This window comes from Tachypleus tridentatus, chromosome 8, assembly GCF_004210375.1.
Source record: "Tachypleus tridentatus isolate NWPU-2018 chromosome 8, ASM421037v1, whole genome shotgun sequence".
NCBI classification, from domain to species: Eukaryota; Metazoa; Arthropoda; class Merostomata; order Xiphosura; family Limulidae; genus Tachypleus; species Tachypleus tridentatus.
Genome location: NC_134832.1, coordinates 116,663,647 through 116,682,599, shown reverse-complemented (window position 1 = coordinate 116,682,599; position 18,953 = coordinate 116,663,647). Strand labels below are relative to the sequence as shown.

Sequence of the window (18,953 nt, the reverse complement as noted above, 5' to 3'; positions counted from 1 at the left end):
GTGTCAAAGCAGATTGTACCTTATAATTAACTGTATGTATTGGAGTAACTTTTCATGTTTAAAAAAAAGGACATTGTTACTTTGCGTCTGAGTTGTTTGGCTTGTGTCACGTACAATATTGTCCTTCATCGGACCAGCTACAACAGTATTTATAAACCAGTAAAATGGTCTGTGCATCAAATTGGTTGGGTTGATTAGGCATGATTCTAATTAAAATACGTATGTAACACCGCCTAAAACTTAGCAGTTAAACGTGTGTAAGTTATACCCATATCTAAGTTGGCTGCAGTAACCCTTCCCATTTAACGTAGAGTTAATCTAGCCAGAAACGACTTCCCGAGTTTAAGTGTCTATAACATAAATATATTTTAAACTACTTGAAATGCACTGGAGGTCCATTCTTTAGTTTACTTTGTAAATGATTTATATTATGATCTCCAGTGTTAATTTAGTAATTTAAGACACAAAACGTTCAATGTATCTTAGATTTAACTGACAAGAGTACAGTAGATAAAGAAAAATGTTGAATAAGTGAAATGACAGTGAACTACAGTGAATTACAGAGAATCATTCAGTTCTAACTTCATCAATGTTTCAACTTCACACCTTCATCAGGAGCATACGGCTTCCGAAATAAACTCATCAGTCAAGTAAATGTTCATATCTTTATACATGTACCTTTGAAATTACTTGATTGTGCGATGATTTTAACATCTTTCTTAATATTATAACCAGAAAGAAAAATAACCCAATAAATCGAGTGCTTTTGGGAAAGTAGACTTTTCTTCATTAGGATTAAATGGCATGTCGATCCTAATACAGTGATTTTCATGTATTGTTAGGTAAACAAGACAATATGTTTTTAATTCCCTATTTTGACAGTGATTAGTATTGTTAGGTAAACAAGACAATATGTTTTTAATTCCCTATTTTGACAGTGATTAGTATTGTTAGGTAAACAAGACAATATGTTTTTAATTCCCTATTTTGACAGTGATTAGTATTGTTAGGTAAACAAGACAATATGTTTTTAATTCCCTATTTTGACAGTGATTATTATTTCCTTTTCTTCCTTCTTCAAAAATCTTTTTCTTTATTTTTACCCAGCATGCAGTTTGTTGTAATTGGTGTATTTTATAAATCTCTGTCGTCATGTTTGTTCTTCTAAATATCGTATTTAACCTTTCTTGTACATACTTTATCAAGTAATGTATTCCTCAGCCTTCATGGTACTTCCATCCTTTTACTTTTCAACAAGGCCCCCCAGTGGCTCAGCGGTATGTCTGCGGCCTTACATCGCTTAAAACCGGGTTTCGATACCCGTGGTGGGCAGAGCACAGATAGCCCATTGTGTAGCTTTGTGCTTAATTCAAAACAACAACTTTTCAACAAATTTTGGACCTTGGTGTGAACCATGGGATGATGAGCTTAGCGCACGTATTTTATATTTCGTATATTTATTTTTCCTACTTCGTTTTAATTTTAAAATATTTTTTTTATTATTGCATTTGTTTTTAAACATCTGCTTCAATGATTTGATTTCCCTGTGTGGCATACACTATAAAAATAACAAGTTTAATTTGGGTGTAATGATTGGATATTTGAAAGATTCTAGAAGATCAAGAAAATTGTCAAACGAAAAATCATAAAACATGTTTGAAACAATGGTTGGCTGAAAGTTTAAGAGTAAAGCGTTAGGATTCCTTCAAATACAGTGAGGGTAAGCGAAACGATGAGGTGGGAGTAAGGCCGTTAAGTGATGATATAGAAAACAAATATCTCATATTGTCCTTTTTAACCAGTGGGTTATTAAATTTTACTTTTTCTTCATATTTTACACTCCCTGAACTATTGCTAAAGGGAAACAGGGTTGAATAATATGATATATTAATTCTGAAGTCATTAAGAACTATTGAGATTTTAAAAAGTGATAAAGCTCCTAGACTAGGTAATACCTACTTAAAGGTGTGTAAGCGGGTTAAGGATCGAAATGTGAGTTACTTGTTTGTTTGTTGTTTTCTAATTCTTTGCATAGTTGGCAGGTGCCACAAGATTGGAAATTCACTAGTGTTACTCCCACTATCAAGTAATTATAGATTTATTAGTCTTACGTCAATGATGAGAAAAGTTTTTGAAAGCTCCATCAAAGATGTTTTGCAAAGTGATTTAACAAAATTTTAAATCTTATTGGATAGTCAGCACGGTTTTACTAGGGGAAAACACTGCTTTACTAGTCTTTTGACATTATTTGAAGAGGTTATTACTTATACAAATAAAGGTGCGGGTGTATATTTGGTATATTTGGAATTTCAGAAAGCATTTGACAAGATGCCACATAAAAATTATATCTGTTGATGTGGGAATTGGCTCGCCCACTGGGTATAAAACAGGCTAGAATGAAGAAAATTAATGGTTGTGAAACTAGATTTGTGTCACGAGTGAGACACCTCAGGGCTCAGTGTTAAAGCATGGTCGATAAATTATTTGAATTTATTAATTTCATTAAAGTTTTGCGTGTTGCTGGCTGGGAAGAAGATGCTACTGCTTTATAAAAGGATTTGAATTACTTGGTGAATCGGATGAATAAATGGTATGTGTGTTTTAGTTAAAACAAGTGTCAAGTAATGTATGTGATATATTACAATTTGAAAATATGAGTATAATTTTGACAAGAATAGCCTTGACGATATAATGGAAGAAAAATATATCAGTGTTCTGATTCATCAGTCCCTTAAGGCATCTAAACAATGAACTGTTACTATTGGCAGGTGAAATAGGAATTTAGGCTGTGATTACGAAAATAGGTTATAATGTTATTGGTTAGGTCACAATTAGAGTAATGTTTCAGTCTTGGGCTTCTCACTTTAGAAAATACATTGATTTGTTGCGAAAGGTACAGAAACTAGATTTTAAAATATGAACTTGTTTTCTCTTGAACAAAGAGCTAGAGGGGATCTTATTGAAATGTTTGAGATTGTTAAGAAAATTACAGGTGTTGATGCATCATTATATAAAATTTCATGGTGAAAATGGCAAAATTATGGGACAAAAATGTAAACTTTTGTCAGGGTAGAAGTCATCTTCAACTCAAACAGATTTATTTTTACTAACAGGGTGGTTTGCCTTTGGAATAGGTTATCCCCGAGTGCGGTGGATGTAGTTTTGTTTTGAATTTCGTCCAAAGCTACACAAGGGCTAACTACTCTAGCCGTCCCTAATTTAGCAATGTGAGACCAGAGAGAAGGCAGCTATCATCACCACCCACCACCAACTCTAAAGCTACTCTTTCACTAACGAATAATGGGATTCAACATACTTATAACGCCCTCACGGCTGAAAGGACGAGCATGTTTTATGTGATGAGGATTCGAACCTTCGACTCTCAGATTGCGAGTCAATTTTCTTAACCCTCTGTCCATGCTGAGCTAAGCTCTAATAGAATTTAAGAAATGCATGATAAATATTTGGATGACAAGGGCTGGCTAGTTTTTGGTATTTACTATAATTTAGTTGGTAGGACGGCGTAGATGAGACAAAATATTTCTTGTTGTCCTATAATATTATGTTATACACTATTTGGATTTTAAAACTCTATAGTCTTGATTACCATTGAGGTCATATATAACTAACACTATTAAAAACGGTAACTCATTGTTATTTTCCATATCAGATGCAAGTTGAATAATGTCGTTTATATTATTTAGATATGAATTAAATCGTTTAATCAGTTTCAAAGTATTCAGAAAAACAGCAGAATTGTCGTCTTCATATCTCGCACAAGAAATCCATTTTAATGAGAGTTTAAAAAGGTTTTCTTTTTAAAGCTGTCGACGTAGATATAAAACAATAATCGGAACAAACGAAGAATTATACTTAAACCCTGATTTCGATTACAAAAATTATTTTTATAACAAAATATATAGAGATCAATAGTTTTGTTTTGAGACAACCTTCTGGTTGCAAGTATTATTCTGTTATAAGTCACATCTCATACAGCAAGAACAAATATTTGTTAGGACAGGTACGAAGTTTTGATTACTGGTGCAATCGTTCTCAACCTGTTACTTTTAATAGAATAAGATATTTAGATGTTTCATACACTTGTTAAATACCGTGTTTTTCTGAGCCTTCTTTTGATTCAGCTTAAATACCAACAAAGATTATTTTTAGATTTTAAGATAATTTAATAATATATCCTTATAAATATTGATATTACATTAAAAGAGACCACGATTTTATATTTCATATTATAACTTTTCAATTTAAAACAAAATCGTTGGAACTGTTGCATGTACAACAATTACAGTGCACTAGCCGTGATAACTGTTTAGCTAAATATTTAGCAAGATTATATATATCAGTAGAACTACCAATACTGGTGACAATCGATCGAAACGATGAACCAGATTTATGAAAGTTGACTTAACTTAAACTCTGTTATTTCTTAGAGAACATAGGTCAATCATGAATCTTCTTCATCGAAATCCAGATCTTTCAGGAGTATCTTACTTAACTAAAGTACAAAAACTAGGTGGAATAATATTCGAAATAATTAAGTTTGTCTTTTTAAACATAAATATACTATGTTGATAGATAATTTTGAATTATTTAAAATGCCTCAGGGGGCAAATGGTAAGTTTGTTGACTTTCAATCTTAAAATCCAAGGCACAGTAATCTTATAGTAAATATTTGTATAACCTTGCAATCATATTCTGGAACTTTTGAAATAACGTCCTCTGATTTAAGTGTCAAAAATAATTCCTTCCTAAAAGAGGAAACACCAGTGAACGTTGAACCTGGCGCGCCACACCTTGAATACCTGACAAACTATAACTTGTATATGCATTAATAGATAAAAACAGAACGAGCAAACTGAATTTTAATACACCAAAATTAGTGTTCATTTACGTCTCCCTTAAAATAATAGATTATATTTTTAATAATTTCCTATAATGGTTGATAGATAGCGCTATAATCACCCATTTGACCGTTAAACGTTTTCTCTAGACATGATTTCCTTGACAGGTAATCGAAATTGAATCAAATTTTGTATTGTTAATATATATATTATAAATAAGTCACAATTATCGAATAGTTCATAAAATTTTCCAGGATATGCCAGCTAGTTTATTGGAGTATTTTCCCAAAGCAAACGGAGATGGGTTGAACATATCGTGGGCTCATGACGTTAACAGCAGGGGAAGATTAGGAGTTGCTTTGAGATGTAAGTATTTATAAAACTACCTTTCACATAACATAGAAGAAGAATTCAATTGAAAAATTTTCTTTATAACAAAATTACAAGTAGCTAAACATCCGATACTATATGCCTAACTATCTATTTAGTAAACAAATGGGATCTAGAACTTCTAATAGAATGATAAGACTTGCAAATAAGTGGGATCTAGAACTCGCAACAGAATGATAAAACTAGTGAACAAGTAGAACCTAGAACTCGTAACAGAATAATAAAACCAATGAACAAGTAGGACCTAGTACTCGCAACTAGAACCTACAACAGGCATTACTGATTGTAACAATTTTTACAGAGGGGTGGGGGAGACTTTTCTATGATTTTCGAAATTCTTTTGTCCCTCCTACTGATCCCTATATAGGAAATTTAATTTTTTTTAAAAGAAAAAAACTTTTTTATTAAACTTACACAACAGTTTACAACTTTGTGATAAACTATTAAACTAATAGAATTCTGTTTGTCGATTTTTTGCTACACTCTTGCTTCACATGTTCTTATTTAAGACACTCGTAATTTAAAACTAAATGTTTTAGTTTGAGGTATCACTATCATTGTATGAAGGTGTATTGAGCAACTAGTGTTTTTTTTTTGTTCTATTAGATCCTGAGTTAGTACTAATATTAGAGATGTTGGAATATTCATAAACGTTCTAAACTAATGTCTAGTTTTCCTCGTTTAGAACGAATCATATAACAAATTTTCTACATCCTAAGTGACATGTCAGTCCTATCAGCCGTAGGGGTGTTATAATGTGAAGGTCAGTCCCACTATTCGTTGGTAAAAGAGTACCCCAAGAGTCGGCGGTGGGTGGTGATGACAAGCTGCTTTCCCTCTAGTCTTACTCTGCTAAATTAGGGACGGCTAGTGCAGATAGCCTTCGTGTAGCTTTGCGCAAAATTCAAGACAACCCAATCATCCTAAGGAGCAGGCAGTGTGAGTAATTACTTACTCAAACGGAAATGTCGAAAAAATGACACTATGAGATCGACTGTAAATAACACAACTATGTCATACAAAGAAGATGGAAACGGGTTATGGTGTCAATTTTGTAAAACGGTTAGCGTGGTAATTATGACAAAAGTTTATGATGATTCTATGGCAAAAAAAACGTTATTTAGGTCTAGCTAATCTAAATGCCCAATTTTTACACACATCTACTGATTTAAGACTTAGAATATACACTCCTAAACAAATTCTTGTTCTATATTGATGTTATTATCTTGTTTGTTTGTTTTTTTAATTTCACACAAAGTTACACGAAGGCTATTTGCGTTAGCTGTCCCTAATTTAGCAGTGTAAGACTAGAGAGAAGGTAGCTAGTCATCACTACCCACCGCCAGCTCTTGGGCTACTCTTTTGCTGATGAATGGTGGGATTGAACGTCACAATAGAAGCCCCCACAGCTGAAAGGGCGAGCATGTCTGGTGTAAGGGGGATGCGAACCCGCAACTCTCAGATTACAAGTCGAGCGCCCTAACCACATGGCCATGCCAGGCCGATGTTATTATCACTATGCATGCAGTGGTTATTGAGTAAATGCTTGAATTGTAACAGAGAAGGTAGCGCATGATCGGACAAACATGCACGAGTTGTTATTCTGATCTGTATATGTTGAAACATGCACGAGTTGTTATTCTGATCTGTATATGTTGAAACATGCACGAGTTGTTATTCTGATCTGTATATGTTGAAACATGTACGAGTTGTTATTCTGATCTGTATATGTTGAAACATGTACGAGTTGTTATTCTGATCTGTATATGTTGAAACATGCACGAGTTGTTATTCTGATCTGTATATGTTGAAACATGCACGAGTTGTTATTCTGATCTGTATATGTTGAAACATGCACGAGTTGTTATTCTGATCTGTATATGTTGAAACATGCACGAGTTGTTATTCTGATCTGTATATGTTGAAACATGCACGAGTTGTTATTCTGATCTGTATATGTTGAAACATGCACGAGTTGTTATTCTGATCTGTATATGTTGAAACATGCACGAGTTGTTATTCTGATCTGTATATGTTGTTTTGAGCATTTGATCGTCAAACACATATACACACGGCCCGGCATGGCCAGGTTGTTAAGGCGCTCGACTCGTATCTGAGGATCGCGGGTTCGAATCCCCCTTACACCAGACATGCTCACTCTTTCAGCCGTCGGGGCGTTATAATGTAACGGTCAATCCCACTGTTCGTTGATAAAAGAGTAGCCCAAGAGTTGGAGGTGGGTGGTGATGGGCAGATGCCTTCCATCTAGTCTTCCACTGCTAAATTAGGGACGGCAAGCGCAGATAGCCCTTGAGTAGCTTTGCGCGGAATTCAAAACAAACTAAACCAAACACATACACACCTGTTTTGTATAAAAGGGTGTACTTTTGGTATAATAACGTGAATGGCGCCATCACAAGCATCACATGGAGACGATATGTTTGCCATATGCTAGAATAAAGTTTAACCATAACTTTCTGTTCCAGGATGAAATTGCTACTACTGCCCACTATGCCTATATTGTACAGGATTATCTCAACTAGGAGGACGTTAGAAACAAAGTCGCTAGATTGTAATTCCATTGAAGACTGTTAGGTGTAATTCAATCGAAAAATTACTAAACTAATTACAATCCTAAACCAGTTATAGTAGTTGAATTTCAACAACTTATAATGACGAGTTTGAGTAAAATCACAATAAATTACATCAATAACCTCATCAACAGCATGCCATGCCGCCTTGTGGAGGTTATTAGAATATGATTAAGACCAACCAAGTACTGATTGTTTAATATGAACTGATAAAAGGTTTCAGATGCTATTTATAATAACGTGATGTTATATCTTATCATTCTAGGTGTTGTGTTAAGGTTTTATTGAGGTAGATGAAATTATAAATTACACATCTTTCTTTAAGTCTCTGATAAAATTGTTTGCTGTTCTAATAAATCGCTCGTGATGTCCATAAAACTTGTCTCATTGTACAAATATACAGATGGTTAATACAACATTCATTTCTCAGTTTGACAGAACTGAGTGTATTTGTACTCCGTCTTAATAATAATTATTTTTATTTACTGCAAAATCTGAAAACATTTTGATTAAGACTTTAGGATGAAAGATCTGATGATTTGGCGATTTCTTATTTTATGGTTCGCGTAATGTTTACAAACATATCTACATATTGTAATTTTACTAATATTTAAAATGGCATTGTCTTTGAATACAGTACCTCTGTGCCGTCTGTAAACTAAACACATTTAATATAGATATTTTGACAAATAAACATTATGGACTTAAATTTATAGAAATTATCCAATAGCGCGTTTCGTCTCACTTTCTTAATGTGTGAATCGTTCACTGTTAAAATCAAATGAAAGCAGAACCCCGAAAGTTTTTTCTTGTGTGTGTGTTCTATAGGGAGAACTAGATTTTTAAGGACAACTATAATTTTAAAGAATTTTATTCGTTAGACAAAATTGTCTTTCTTTTTTTTTTTGTTATTCTGTGATCTTGAAACTACAACTCGCTTGTTTGTTTTAACATTTAGTGATGACAATTCAGTAAGAAATGTTAGAAAGCTACGAACTTAAAGGCTGCTAACCTGTTAACTGACTAAGAATTTTGTATTATTGAGTTAAGTGTTAGCCCTACCAGGAATTTCAGCGTGACTTCTATACGAACGATGTACTAAACTTATCTGGGATTACCATGGACTTAATGAATAAAAGAAACTGGCTATTGCAAACCGAAGCATGCAAAACATTATATACGTGTGTAAAATGTGAGATTACATGTTTAACTTGATTACACCCACTGTACACATGTAAATTAAGGGAATCGCATTTATATATATATTTACATATCATGTTATGTTCATATTACCAGTATAAACATATTATTTAAAGAGACAGTTCTATCACTTCGTTTGCTGTTATAGTATTTTTATCTGCGTTAATACTGATGTTCAATATCTTATCGATACAATTTACTGAAGTGGTTGTAATGTTAGCAATAATAGTAATAATAGTAGTAATATTAGTAATAATGTAATAATTAGTAAGAAAAGTAGTAATATGTGTAATAATGGTAGTAATATTGATAATCATTATAGTAATATTTGTAATATTGGTAATAATAGTAGTAATCGTAGTAATATTTTCTGCTCTAATTGAATGTTTTAACTATATGTTTCTCTCTCTATAAGATTTTGTGTATATACGTAGTAGATTTGTGTTTATTACACTTCTACCTGCTTCATGGTTCATATTACTTGGAATGTGTGATAAACGGGACATTTTTGTATATGTTATACTTCCACCTATTTTATGGTTCATATTGATCTGAATATGTGGTAGAAGGAGCAGATCCGTGTATATTACATTTGTACTTGTTTCGTGGTTTATAGAACTTGGAATACGGGGTAAATGTAGTAAAGAAAACGTGTAAAAAATTCTCTACACTTCTACCTGTTTCATGTTTCATATTACTTATAATATGTGATATACGGAGCAAATTTGTGTATATTACTTTGAATATGTAATACATGGAACAGATTCGTGAATATTACACTTCTACCTGTTTTATGGTTCATATTACTTGGAATATGTAGTAAACGGAGCAGGTGCTTGTTATTACATTTTTATCTGATTCATGGCTCATGTAACTTGGAATATGTACTCAAGTGTTCCATGATTTAACCTGGCTTCTAGTCATATTTATAAGTTTGATCCGAAACTGTACTTGTGTAGAGCTGTTTATGCCGTTTAGTTTAATATCTACACAAAAAAGAAATGACGGTTATAAATAGTATGTATAACAATGTCTACCACCACATGATAGCGTGTCAAGTATACCAGCTCATTCTAATCATGTCTAAAATATCTATAATATAATCTATAGTTTTCAGTTTAACTAAACAAGTATTTAATCTAAAAGCCAGTTTTCCTGCCTAAAAATAAACATATAAATATGTGTATATGTGTATATTTTGTTACTTTTTAACCAGCCTTTGCCATTTATTTGGAAATGCACAAATGCATTTTCCTTTCTGCAGTGTCAACGTAGATCTACATATGATGTGTTTCTTTGTTTTTCATTTTTCGTATTCTTACATAATTTGAATCACTGATCAGTTCCAATGATTCAGTGTGAAGAATTCGTTCGTTTTCGTGAGTTTGATAGCAAAAGAACTATGTTATAGAGGAAATACATAAACTTCAAAATTTATGACGTTTTCGTGTGGTAATGGTAACTACTAACCATTAAAAAAATGTTAAGATGAATATAATAGCTATCAACCGAAATCTAATGATTGTGTCATTCACAGCTCAAGCAATGGTGTTGGAGGCCGATATCAGTATGTCAATCAACAGTCGCCTTCCTGTACCAATCATGGCTCACTCTCCTGGTATGATGAGTGACATCACCATGGAGGAGTGGCTACATGAGGCACTTCCTTACAATAAAGGCATAAAGCTGAACTTCAAGAGTACCGAAGTAGTGGAACCCGCGTGCAGGGTTCTGGCTCGTGTATCTGAGCAGGCGAGTACAGCTTCAGGTTCCAAAGTAATGATGATTTTTAAATATACTATATACTCTATATTCTGTTATCATGATTTTGTTATTTCTAGCATTTACTTTTTATTTTCATTTCGTATTACTTTTTACTAGCCGCAGTTGTTTCCATTCCCTTTGTTTGAAATTTCCTTATTCTATCATTTTCACACACGCACTTTAAGCTGCGCTTTCTTGCAGACATGTTTGATCCATAAACCATGGTCCATTTGAAAAAATAATTACGCGGTTTCACGAACGAACTCACGTGCACATGACTTCATTGAATAAAACAGCACCTACCTAACTTTATTTAATAAAATTACACATAAAGTAAACAATAAAATACAATAATGGTATTTATAATGAAATAATTTTAAAAAGTGTTTATAATAGTATATAGAATTCGAAACAGGAACGAACAATGAAACCCATAATAAAGAAAAAGGTAGCCTAAAGTTGTTTAGCAGTCTATGAAACGAACCAAACCTAAAATATTTCAAAGTAAAGTAAATTGTAATGAAGGCAAACTTAGCTGGACATGAAGAAACGTCTGAAAACATGTTCACATGGTGATAAGCATGTGATGTTGAACGAACTGTACATGCGTATTTTAGATCTAAATAAGTTTCGAAAGCCAATAGAAACTGCATGTAGTGTAATGCTCATTTTGTTTTAGGAAATTACACGTGGATTAGGTATTGTTCGCACGAAATAATTCTCAAATAATGGAAAAAAACAACTAAAGTTGAAATCGAAGCCAGTAGTAACGTGATATTGTGCCATCGTGTACCATATTTGGTGCAGTACAAAATGTCTGACTAGGCAATAGATATGTGAAGGCATTGTGAATGGGAACGTCAATAGGCAATCTGGACTCCTCGCGCACAGTTATTCCTAACAATATAAGATTTATAGAATTTGATCAAGAAATCTGAGAGAAAAATTTCTTAATAGATAAGCATGTTAATTACATAGATTTTCTACTGTAAGTTTTTTAATGTCTTTTGTTAGCCTCTTATTTTCTTTGATATATTATTATTATTATTACTTGATAAATATATACCAAATAGAATTTGACCCTCAATCAAGCCAAGGGTTATCTCAACAGCATTTTATTGTCAAAACTGTAGTTCCATCAATTAAATTTTAAAGTCGCTCAGAAAGCCCATGAGTCCATAAGCTCATATTCAGTTATTAAATGATTAACGGGAATGTCTGTGGTCTTTATCACGCGCCCCACAGCTGAAAGTCTAGAATGTACTCAGCAGTGTCACGTTTCGAATTTCCGACTCATCGATTTGCAATTAGGCTTGCTATCCAATAGGTCACACCCGGCCTATTTTGCATAGGATGACAGGGCACAGTAGTATTACTGTGATCAATCAAATTATACCATGTTTGTATGTGTGTGTGTATTACTGTGACTAATCAAATTATACCATGTTTGTGTGAATGTGTACAACTGTGACTAATCAAATTATACTATGTTTGTGTGTGTAAGTGTATTACTGTGACTAATCAAATTTTACCGTCTTTGTGTGTGTTTTTAAGTACAAAATATCATTCGTTTTATGATCAATTTTTTGTGTGTAAGACTGGTTTAAAAGTTTCATGTTGCTGAGATTGTTTCAGTATACACGATGGGTGCAGTAATTCTACTACACGTTATAGTTACTGGCGTAAATTCCAGATTTTGTAGGCATAAAAGGTAAAACGATAACGCAAGAAATGGCGTGGGTGGTGTTGACCAGTGGGTGGTGTTGACCAGCGGGTGGTGTTGACCAGCGGGTGGTGTTGACCAGTGGGTGGTGTTGACCAGCGGGTGGTGTTGACCAGCTGCCTTTATTATAATCGATTACTTAAAAATCGGGAACAGCGAATACAGACAGCCTTCGTGTAGCTTGGCGCGAAACTGGAAAAAAAAAAACATTAAATAAACAAATAACTATTTTAAGAAAAAATCTGAATAAAAACGAATCACTGTCTCGCTTTATCACACATAATGAAATGTGTCTAAGCACTTCTCTCCAGTTAATATATATATATCAGGGATAACCAAACTTGCTTTACGTAAGAGCCACGCACGTTAAACTTCTGATGTTTGAGAGCCACAAGACATGAACGAATATTACACATGTTTTTATTGTTACATGTACATTTTGTTACATAAATTTTATATAAATATTAATAAATACATGTACGTAATAATAGTTATTCATGTATGTAGTTTTTAAACTGTTAATATGTATTAGTTTCAATAATCACAAGGTAAACACATATATATATATACCAAATGTTTTCAAAATCCTGGCTGATATTGTTTTAATTATATTGAGCCTATTTTATACAGTAATAAACTACGGAAACATTTTAAGAAAATATGCAAATTTGCATTTTATTAACATTAAATGAGACTACCAAAAATAAATACAAAAGGGGTAAAAATAAATATCTTTAATGATGTAGTAATTTAACCACACAGTATATGCATAACGTGCTCGCTTTAAGCAATATTTCTCTGTTGAGACTTCTTAAAATAGTTTGAAGAAACATTTCATATCCACTGTCAGTATTTGACATTTCTTGTCTAACTATTATCTGCGGCAACGTAATGTGAATTATGAACCCTCAAATTCCATTTTCGGGCATATTAACTAGTTGAGACTGAAAGTATACTTTTCAAATCAGGCTCCCCAGTGTACACTGGATAACATTAAACATTTGTATTATATTTTTATACTCAAATTCTAAGAATTTAGACTCTTCGAACCATCATCTGGGTGGTTAATGGGTAATTTTCAGTTATTTCTGACTAGAAACAAAATGTTTTTACTAATTTTCACAACCAACTAACGTTTTCAGACATAGTTACAAAACTCTTAACGCAAGTGCTGTGGTCATAGTTTTGTTGTTGTTGTCGTAGTTTTATCCAGATTTGTCTGAATTAAAATTTTTCCTCGGAAAAAGAAAACATGTTCCACATTTTTGGGAAGTACATCAACGTTCTATAAACGAGATTGTCTTATTCCAGTATTGTATTAGAGAAGAGAAACCCAAGAGTTGTCGGTGGATGCTGTTGTTATTAGTTGCGGTCCCTTTTTTATCAGTTTCGAATCTAGAACAACACTGCACGAAAAATAAAATTTCTTCCGAAACTTGAAATTTGAGGATAGCTTGGAAGGTTACCGGAAAGGCTATCAATCAATATAACCTCAGAAAAGGATAAACATTCTTCGCATTCAAACGATTTAAGAAAATAACGTATAATAGAAGGTTTGAGTATAATAACTTGTGATAGAAGGTTTGGATAAAACACAAACAAATGCAACACAAACTATCTATCTTTTTGAACCAATAGTAGTGTTTGTTTGTTTTTTTTCAAAAGAATAAATACTCTTTCCTGGTTCTAGATTCGAGGTCCACTGATACTAAATGCTGACATTCTACCTGGCCCTAACAACCCTATGACTCCACCGGTGGACGCCTGGACGTTTCTTACCCTGAGTAGAACCCGCTTTCCTCACTCCGTGATTTCCATCGGTTGGACAACGTGTAATGAAGTCATTGAGGTTATGCCAGGAGCATGTATCAAACTAGGGTGAGCGAATTTCTTCTACATAAAATCTGTTTAGGGTTAAGAATTGGTTGAAGGAAATAACTTAATTATAATTATTAAGCAGTCAAACTTCTCTGTTACATCTCGAAATAGGTTTTCTGTGGTCAATAATTATAAGATTTCTGGAAAATAATGTTCGTTGTCAGTTTAGTTGCCGCAAAGAGATTAATAATTTATAAAGCTACTTCTAGTGATAAATAACATACCAAGATATATATGAACATAACATTACTGTAGAATTTGCCATATTGCTGCTGAGTAATACTTGCCTATACCGGACATGATAAATTAATGGACGAATTTATTATTAGAGATGAAATCGTAACACATCAAGCCATGAACGTCGTACTTTTTCACAAGAGATCTTTGATATGTGCACTTTTGATTGAAGGATGTACACAAATTAGATGTATCAGAAATACTGTATATCCACTTCAATAACAGCGACGTTCACCATCCATAGTACTCTGGTTGGACTTCTACGGAATGCTTTTGTGCTCCCAGTCCTTGTTAATTCAGTGTATATATGCAGTTTGAGGTGACGAGCAACCTGTTACGAATGTCCCAAGTGTGTTATATGAAGTTGAGATCTGAGAAAATGTCGGATCATTCATTCTCACAACCGTTTTCTGTCTAATATAAGCTTTGATGATACCTGCTCAGTGCAGACGAACAATATCGTCATCAAAACGATACGAAAATCTAGGTAAAGCTTAACAGTGGCTGTACCAGGAGTTCTTCCTCAGCGGGGCCCGGCATGGCCAAGTGTGTTAAGGCATTCGTGGGTCGCGGGTTCGAATCCCGGTCGCACCAAACATGCTCGTTCTTTCAGCCGTGGAGGCGTTATAATGTGACGGTCAGTTACACTATTCGTTGGTAAAAGAGTAGCTCAAGAGTTGGCGGTGGATGGTGATGAGTAGCTGCCTTCCCTCTAGTCTTACACTGAAGAATTAGGAATGGCTAGTGCAGCTAGCCTTCGTGTAGCTTTGCGCGAAATTCAAAAAACAAAACAAATAAACCATTCCTCAGCGATGCATATTATCCAAAACACTCCTGATGAATAGTTATTCGGATAAGTACATCCACCAGATCAACAGATCATGTTAAAAACTATCATGTACTCGACATAGCTTGGTGTGTTATGACGTTTTTTTTTAGAATACTATAAAATTTGTTACGCGATCACTGACAAAAAAAAGTCAATATGTTTGTATCAAATACAGATTTTTGTATCATTGTTAAATCTTTAGTTCATAAAGACAATAGTTTCATGATATTTCAACTTTAATTTCCTGGAACACGTTTTACAGTCTAAAAGTTAATAATATTTATGGATATTGCAAAGTGACAATTTTCTTTTGATTCGGGTAAGTTGATTTAAAAATAATTAATTATATCTACTAACTATAAAATTATGGACAACATTTGAGAACATTTATCTTTGAGTGAAGTGTTGCTCCTAATTTCATGGTGTGGTGCTAGGCAGAAACTGTTTAGTTTTATGCTTCTAAATTCTGATAATGTATTTGTTTAAATAGTTACACTGTACTTCATTTTATTTTACGATAAAAAATTATGTCGTGTTATTTTCTTCATTTTCATTTGTTTTATCTACCTTCAGTTCTTGCCGTGTCTTTCTCCATTCATGTAAGTAATTCCGTCTTAGAATACTAGACTTTCTTACCATTAATCTAAGAAAACCAACTCTTAGCTAGAAGATGAGTGATACCTCCACATCTTCATTTATGAAAAGGCAAAGAAAGAAATAGAACAGGAATATTTATACATCAAATAAACTTGTTGTTTTTAAATGCTTTGAGTTTATAAGTAGTTGTGTTTTGTTTTTTTTAGTTTCACCAGAGAAACTGTTGACAAGATGATCGGTGTAGTAAAAGAATTCAGCTTGATACAACCAATAATGTTCCCCGTTTGGCTTCTCCACCTCAAGTATTCGGCGCCAGAAATTCAGAGATTGTTGTTTCAGGTTCCTAATAGTTCTCTGATGGCTTGGTGTCACAAAGGAGACCCTGTAACCCTAGATGACCTCCTGATGATACGGAAAACCTTTCATATAAGTCAGGTCTTTTACGACCTGCCCGACGACCTGCAGCAGCACTTTTATTCCGTTACTTAAAAGCGATTCGTGATTTAGGTTTCTCTGACTACTTAATTTGTTTTTTCTTGACAGACATTGGCAGAAACCATCATTCTTCCGTGACAGACATTGGTAAAATAGATAATTCTCCAAGAACAGAACACATCATGTGCTTTGGTTTTATTTTGTATATGGGGATGGGGGATTGGTTTCCCTTTTAGAGACAATGTTCCATGTCCCGTGTTTCCATTACAGCTACTTTCTCCATAATCAACTGTACACAGTCTGACGATCATTATGATTAGTCACTATTCCCGGACACCGCAGTTTCCATGATAACAAATTTCTGCTAAGGACGGCGAGATCAATTTGAGACCACATATTTTGGTAAGCTTTCTATAGATACTCACTGCTTACGTAGAAATCGGCTTCCACGATCATATGAAGTAAGCCAAAATGCATATGTCCAGATATGTTTCAGAAGGAGACAGAAAGATCACTAGTTTTTCATTGGTTTCAAAGGTATGTAAGAAAAGGGGATAACATGAACACTACTTTAATTCTTTAACCTAACAAGGGTGTAACAGAAAGAGATGACATGAACACTGGTTTTTTCCTTTAACCTAACGAGGGTGTAGCAGAACGAGATGACATGAACACTAGTTTTATTATTTAACCTAACAAGGGTGTAACAGAAAGAGATGACATGAACACTGGTTTTTTCCTTTAACCTAACGAGGGTGTAGCAGAACGAGATGACATGAACACCAGTTTTATTATTTAACTTAACGATGATGTAGCAGAAGGAGGTAGCATGAACACCAGTTTCATTTTTTTAACTTAACAAGGGTGTAACAGAAGGAGATGACATGAACACTGGTTTTATCCTTTAACTTGACGAGGATGTAGCAGAAGGAGGTAGTATGAACACTAGTTTCATTTTTTGACTTAACAGGGGTGTAGCAGAAGGAGGTAGCATGAACAGTAGTGCCCAGAAGGAGATAGTATGAACACTAGTTTCATTTTTTGACTTAACAGGGGTGTAGCAGAAGGAGGTAGCATGAACAGTAGTGCCCAGAAGGAGATAGTATGAACACTAGTTTCATTTTTTGACTTAACAGGGGTGTAGCAGAAGGAGGTAGCATGAACAGTAGTGCCTTTATTTGTGTCACGTTGGAAAGTCAGTATCAAGTTGCCAGTTTCTTGTCACAGTTATTCAAGTTACCACTTGGCGTCTTCCAATGTTGCATCAAACCTTCCTCTCTCACTTCAATGTTTGTTTTATTTTTCGCTTTGTCATTATAATCAACGTTTCTTGAAAGTAGCTTCTACACGTCTGGTTCATTCTTCTTCACAAAGACAATATCTTTGGGAATTACCTAATGCATAGTAAATTCAAAGATGTGTAACTTGTGAGCTTTGACTTTCTTAATGGTTGGGTCCTGGGTGACCATTGTAAGAATTCTGACAATGGTAACATGCATTGGAGTGCTGTTTAATTGGTTTTAAGTCCTTGTGTAGACATATTGATTTTTTTTCTTGCCCACATTATCCATTATTTTACAATAAGTCGTTGTTTTTTCAATTAGGGTGCTTTGTATCTGTTTGCCATTTAGCTATATTATTATTTTTCTTTAAAAAAACTGTGAAGTATTTCTTCAGACATAAAAGTATCCGAGATGGTGCTGCACTTTCGAATTCCTTGAAATGTTGACAACCTTACTATAGGCTATCTATAATAACGTTTTAGTTGAATAAACTTTTTAAAAGCTCTTTATTTCCACATTATCGCAAGTTGCAAATAGACATCTATTATGTTTCAGACGCGTGAGAGTGCTAGTCGTTTACACTTCCTATTTCAGGTGCTAATAAGACTTTACTTTTCCACAAGAGCTTGCTTGAAGTAATTTTTCAAGGCAACGTTTTTGCCAGGTCCAAAACAAAAATGTTGGATATACAGTTTTTACACGAAAATTTAAACAGTGATTTATGTATGTATAGATATGTATGTCATTTATCTAGATATACAACTATTTTGAGTGTATCATTTATTTCTTTATGTTATTTTTTTGTTCTAGGATTTGAGTAAGCTTTTATTTTCAGATTGAAAGAATGATGTTTTACACGTGGTCTTTATTCTAAGACTATGACAATAACTTTGGTTTACAGATGTTTGTGGTGGATTAAAATGTGTGTTTTTCAATCTATAAACTTCATAAGCATCACGTTTAGAGCTGAGCACTATGATTGTGTTACCATTCACTTCTAGATGGGTACAAAATATTCATAATAAACGTTTTCTACTTCTGTTTATTTAAGGGTTAGAAAAATAATGCTATATTTTCAGTACGATTAAAACTAGGAAGTTCTAACATATTTTTTTTTATATTTCTGTGAAGAAGAAAAAGATAATTGGTACATTTTTAATAATAACG

At 33.6% G+C, this 18,953-nt stretch overlaps 1 protein-coding gene across 1 annotated transcript; it reads left to right on the top strand.

Moving 5' to 3' along the window:
- The first annotated feature begins 5,100 nt into the window (after positions 1-5,100).
- LOC143224263 (protein FAM151B-like) lies at positions 5,101-18,953 on the top strand. Its single transcript, XM_076452673.1, has 4 exons — positions 5,101-5,225; positions 10,578-10,816; positions 14,218-14,405; positions 16,275-18,953. The coding sequence occupies exons 1-4, from the start codon at positions 5,117-5,119 to the stop codon at positions 16,555-16,557; spliced, it is 819 nt and encodes a 272-aa protein (XP_076308788.1). The 5' UTR covers positions 5,101-5,116; the 3' UTR covers positions 16,558-18,953.

Excerpts from the sequence above, each read along its gene's own strand:
- LOC143224263 (XM_076452673.1), top strand. The coding sequence starts at position 5,117 with ATGCCAGCTAGTTTATTGGAGTATTTTCCCAAAGCAAACGGAGATGGG. Across the intron at positions 10,817-14,217 it reads GTACAGCTTCAGGTTCCAAA|ATTCGAGGTCCACTGATACT; the intron begins GTAATGATGATT and ends TCCTGGTTCTAG. Across the intron at positions 14,406-16,274 it reads GGAGCATGTATCAAACTAGG|TTTCACCAGAGAAACTGTTG; the intron begins GTGAGCGAATTT and ends TGTTTTTTTTAG.